This window comes from Plectropomus leopardus, chromosome 20, assembly GCF_026936395.1.
Source record: "Plectropomus leopardus strain MGB_pleo_1.0 chromosome 20, ASM2693639v1, whole genome shotgun sequence".
Classification (NCBI taxonomy): Eukaryota; Metazoa; Chordata; class Actinopteri; order Perciformes; family Serranidae; genus Plectropomus; species Plectropomus leopardus.
This window is the reverse complement of record NC_142195.1, coordinates 18,096,651-18,101,466: the sequence shown is the minus strand read 5'-3', so window position 1 is coordinate 18,101,466 and position 4,816 is coordinate 18,096,651. Positions and strand designations below refer to the sequence as shown.

The following is a 4,816-nucleotide window of genomic DNA, read 5'->3' as shown; positions in this document are numbered from 1 at the left end:
TTTGTTCTTTTTTTCTCATTAAAACTACCATGAACCTATCAAAGTCAAGTAATCTGTGAAACCAAGAAAAACACCAAAACTTAGGTAATTTAACTTTTTTTAATCTTTACTCCTAGTTGTTTAAGAACAATAGAAATAAATGATTGTTTCATGTAAAGCACATTTGTAGTAACAATGCAGTGACATGTTTGTCCCATTTTACCTGATGTCTCAAATTATCTGTCTCTTTACCCTATATACACCGTAGACTCCATACTGTTACAGATAAAGCACTCATCGACTGAAATCCCAACAAGACTTGTGACTAATGGTCTAAATGAACCATTTAACAACTCGGGGATAAAACAATGACCTTCTGAAAGCAAGCATAAGCACCATCTCTGTGTAAAGATCTCTCTCTCGCTCTCTGTCAAAAAGTAATTTCTCAAAGTGCTGGATAGCTACAGAACATTTAATATTGCTAGTTTGGTCAGTGATTTGATAACTGCCAGGCAACATGTGTCTGTTGCTGGTTTAACAACTATGTTACATATGCGTCAAAGGCTCCGAATGTATACTACCAACCATCCAAAACAAAGGGCTTGTTTGATCTATTCAAATATCACTCCATATGTCTATAGTGCAGCTACTTTTCAGAGTCAACAGACATCATAAAAAAAGCACATACACACAGACACACATGACCACAGACTACTCAGCAAGAGGTGTTTACAGAGTAGCCTGGCTGCTGACGCCAGTCACTGAGCCTAATGCAATGGAAATCAAATGAAGGTTCATTTGATGATGTCTTTTATTATGCCATTACGCTCTCTCTCCTCATTAAAAAGGCCTCTCTTTGTGGGAAAGGCCTGCATTAAGCAACATTTACATGCCTTAAAGCAAACCCAGAGACATGTCTCCAGGAATAAACATATATGGGTATGTATGAAGCTCATGTACTGTACTGTGTGTTTATTCAAAAACTATGCACATCAGTTGTCTATTATACATTGTGGTCATGCCCAAGGATATTAAAATGAATTAAGCTATGTCATTTTAATGTTTTGTTTCTTTTATGCTATTTTGATAAGCCTGAGATAAGGGTTATGGAAATTATGGTTATGTGTGAATCAAGTCTGTGTCATTTCAAAGCAATAAAAAATAAAACTCCAAGTAAACAAGTGATGGTTGGAGGTTTGTACAATAGCAGCCGCTAAGTCTTATCTCACAGGCGCCAAAATTAATCTTAATAATCACACACAGGGCTCCACCAGAGTATGTGATGGTATGATGTCCCGATGTGAAGCAGTCCAGCGGATGTCTTAACAGTATGCCATTCAGTAATAAATTCCTGCATGGGAAGCATGATATTTGCATGGAAGAAATGTTTGCATGTTGTTTTAGAAAGAAGAAGCAAATTAGTAAAGTAACTAAATAACAGATTTGCCTAAAGGTAACATTTGTATTAGATTTCTCCTTGTGTTCTCTCTCAGACTGATGCACTGGAGACATGGACCCATAACATACAGAAAACATCCGGTGTCTCATATCTGGTGCTGTGGTTCCTAACCTTTTTTCCTTAAGGGACCCCTTGTCTATTATTGAGTAAACTGACCACCTCTGATTGAGTGACATTTTATGGATATTGCAATTAAATTCAATCAATAACAATAACAGAGCAGAACAACTCTTAAACCTTAAAGTTAACCCAAACTGTGAATGTAATAACTGCAGGAAGTTTATGTAAAACAAGATCATTAACTGTTAAAATTAACTGGAGATGTTTTTTCCTGATATAGGAACTTTTTATACAACTGTCTATATTGTGTTTTAAAAATTATACGGTCTTAATTAGCTTTTTTTGTTTAGATGAAGTGTTTTATTCTCCCTGATGCCATTATCCTACCAATTATTATTATTATTATTATTATTATTATTATTATTAGTCTGTTTTAAGTGTGTACTTTTCTAATATAGGACAAGACTGTTTAGCAGAGAGTGAAGTGAAGCCCAGCCCTGGGGCCAGTCATGGCCCTCAGACCAATTTTAAGCGGCCCTTGGCTTGACTTTCAAAATATACTCTAGCCTGCGACACAATATTTGTTAATCAAGCATGATCACTTTTACGCATTTTTTCCCTTCAGCTCACAATGGCGGGACTGTAATAAAGCTCATACACATGCATCAAGCAGGAACTAATGTGTTTTCATAAATAGATGGTAATCTAGCAAACTGAAGGGTTACCTAGCAGTGGACATTTCCTGCCAAGAAGCAGATATGGCCATAGCAAGGAAGTGTAAACTGGACAGTGAGGAGCGCTGCTTTCAGAAATGGTGTAAAATTGATTACATTTTCAGTGAAAGATGAAACTGTTGTATTTGTATTGTTTGTTTGTGTGTCGTTTTTTTTTAAATAAGCAATGTGATTTGAGAAACACTTGGCCATCAGGTATTTTCACATCATATAATTTCGCCCGCCCAAAAGGTTTGAAACCCCTGATATAGATATTTATAGGCATAGACTGCATAAACTCTTGCAATTCTAATTTATTGTTTTCTCGTTCTTGTGAATAAATCTACAAAAACAACTTGCAGTATATATTTTGCTTTCTTTTTTGTTTTTTTTCTTGTTAAACATACTTGTAGGCCCACCATAACTTTATCTAAAAAATCTGTTGTTTTTTCTTTTTTCCAGAACACATTAGCTGAAAAAATACAAGTCCCACAATGCACCGCGGGACGCCAGAGGAAACAATTCATTGAACCTCTGTTGCATTTTGGGTAGGCGGAAAAGGCTCCAAAAGGTACGCGATAGCGTCAAACGCACGTTGCATAGTCGGTGAAGAGGAAAAAACAACAAAAGAAATCAGTTTTCAAGGCAGAATCAAGGTAACCGTATGTACATATTTTCTAAGATATCATTAGCACTTAGTTTGCAGAACATGGCTGTTTGTCCGCGTTATCTACTACAGTCCATTCATTCAGTTGGCTAACATGGCTCCGCTTGTTTGACGAGCTCAAAGTTTTTCAGCAAAACTGAAACATAAATGATAAATTAATTGATGTTTTTAGGTTGCACGCGGCTTTGGGTTGTAGTTATTACTTCAAATAATGAATGGAGGTTTTAGTTCTTGCTAGATAACGATAACGTTTGTGTTGTAAGTAACGAACTACCGTCAGCTAATGCGGCTAACTGAGCTAGCGGCTAAGTGTCTTTGATTTTACAAATAAATTGTTGATATGTAAGAGGCCTGAGTTTCAGCATTCCACTAAAGGTTTGTAAGTACTATCTATTTATGTTTTTTATTCTAATATCCTAGCCCATGGTTTCTACATTTTAGACTGGTTACGCTAGAAATACAGTATCCGAGTCAGAGCAGCATTAGGCTAATGCAAATAATGGATTCGCATAATGAAAGGGTTTTTACTCGCTCAATTTGTGTTTTCTCGGCACTTTCAATAGCATAACTTAGAAGTAAATACAAAATATTTCTGACATCGAGTTAGATTTTAGGAAAAGCTACGGTGACATTTATATTGAGACTGCATATTTTAATATTTTTGTGATTTTGTTGTTTCTCAGGAAGACAGTTGAAAAATGTCCATCGGCGTACCGATCAAAGTCCTGCATGAAGCAGAGGGACACATTGTGACTTGTGAGACCAACACAGGGGAGGTGTACAGAGGCAAGCTGATTGAGGCTGAGGACAACATGAACTGCCAGGTTGTTCCTTAATAATAAAATGTTGAATAATGATCATGAATGAAGCTCATCTCTACAGCCTGACGCCCCACACTGCTATGAACCATGTTTCTCTTTAAGTGTCCTTTACAATTTTGGGAAATAAATAGTCAAGACAATTTGTGTTTGTGAGCTCTTGGGTTTTGAATAATCCTGTAAGAAAGTATACACCCTTTAATATGATGTGTACCAAGTATATTTCCACTTATGACCTAAGAATGTAATTTTGCATTTACTATAACAGTAAGAAGATCTTAGAGCTAAAATGTCACTTTTTTTGTGTTCCCACAGATGTCCAACATAACAGTGACTTATCGTGATGGCCGGGTGGCACAGTTGGAGCAAGTCTACATCCGTGGCAGCAAGATCCGCTTCTTGATCTTACCTGACATGCTAAAGAACGCTCCTATGTTAAAGAGTATGAAGAACAAGAATCAGGGATCTGGCGCAGGACGGGGCAAGGCAGCTATTCTCAAAGCACAGGGTGAGTGTGAAGTTTTTGGACCTTTTTTTCTGTTGCAGCAGAATTAAAGCTTATAAGGAGAGAAATGCCTTTAACAAATGCTGCTGAATCCTTTATTTTATGAGGCAATGCATGCTATTTGTATTTTTAGATGTATCCAATATTTTTCCCATGTGTAACAAGGGCACAAAATTAGACTTTTCCCAACTTCTTTCTGACAAAAACATACTCATTTTACAAGGTAGGGATATTTTACTGCATAGTATTTTAACATGTTCTTCTATTATCAACCTCCCTTGCATATTTCCATTTACTTCACATGTGGCGAAATTAGTCAACTTCTAGTGAATTTCTATAATTTGTCATTTTGGTATAATTTGTCTCTTCCTCGTTTTTACCTGCAGTGGCTGCGAGGGGTCGGGGCCGTGGTGGAATGGGCAGAGGCAACATCTTCCAGAAGAGGCGATAATTTTTCTGTTTGTGTTAAGATTGTTGCATTGTATAGTCTTTTGTTCCTTTTTTAATTTTGTCTCCTTTGGATTGGATATCTTTGGTATTTTTTTTGCAATCCTGTGCTTTGCAGTTTAGTGCTTTACTTTCATTTTTTATGAAAATAAACATATTTCAATTTGA

General features: G+C 36.5%; 1 protein-coding gene across 2 annotated transcripts; it reads left to right on the top strand.

Annotated features, from left to right (window-relative positions):
- Positions 1-2,719: 2,719 nt before the first annotated feature.
- Positions 2,720-4,816, top strand: LOC121960024 (small nuclear ribonucleoprotein Sm D3). 2 transcript variants are annotated; one of them, XM_042509612.2, is made up of 4 exons: positions 2,720-2,867; positions 3,562-3,702; positions 4,012-4,204; positions 4,588-4,816. In XM_042509612.2, exons 2-4 carry the CDS (start codon positions 3,577-3,579, stop codon positions 4,650-4,652), a joined length of 384 nt encoding a protein of 127 aa, XP_042365546.1. In that variant the 5' UTR covers positions 2,720-2,867; positions 3,562-3,576; the 3' UTR covers positions 4,653-4,816. The 2 variants fall into 2 exon arrangements, with proteins under 2 accessions (XP_042365546.1, XP_042365547.1); XM_042509613.2 differs by having other exon boundaries at positions 2,726-2,873.

Excerpts from the sequence above, each read along its gene's own strand:
- LOC121960024 (XM_042509612.2), top strand. The coding sequence starts at position 3,577 with ATGTCCATCGGCGTACCGATCAAAGTCCTGCATGAAGCAGAGGGACAC. Across the intron at positions 3,703-4,011 it reads AGGACAACATGAACTGCCAG|ATGTCCAACATAACAGTGAC; the intron begins GTTGTTCCTTAA and ends GTGTTCCCACAG. Across the intron at positions 4,205-4,587 it reads AGCTATTCTCAAAGCACAGG|TGGCTGCGAGGGGTCGGGGC; the intron begins GTGAGTGTGAAG and ends TTTTACCTGCAG.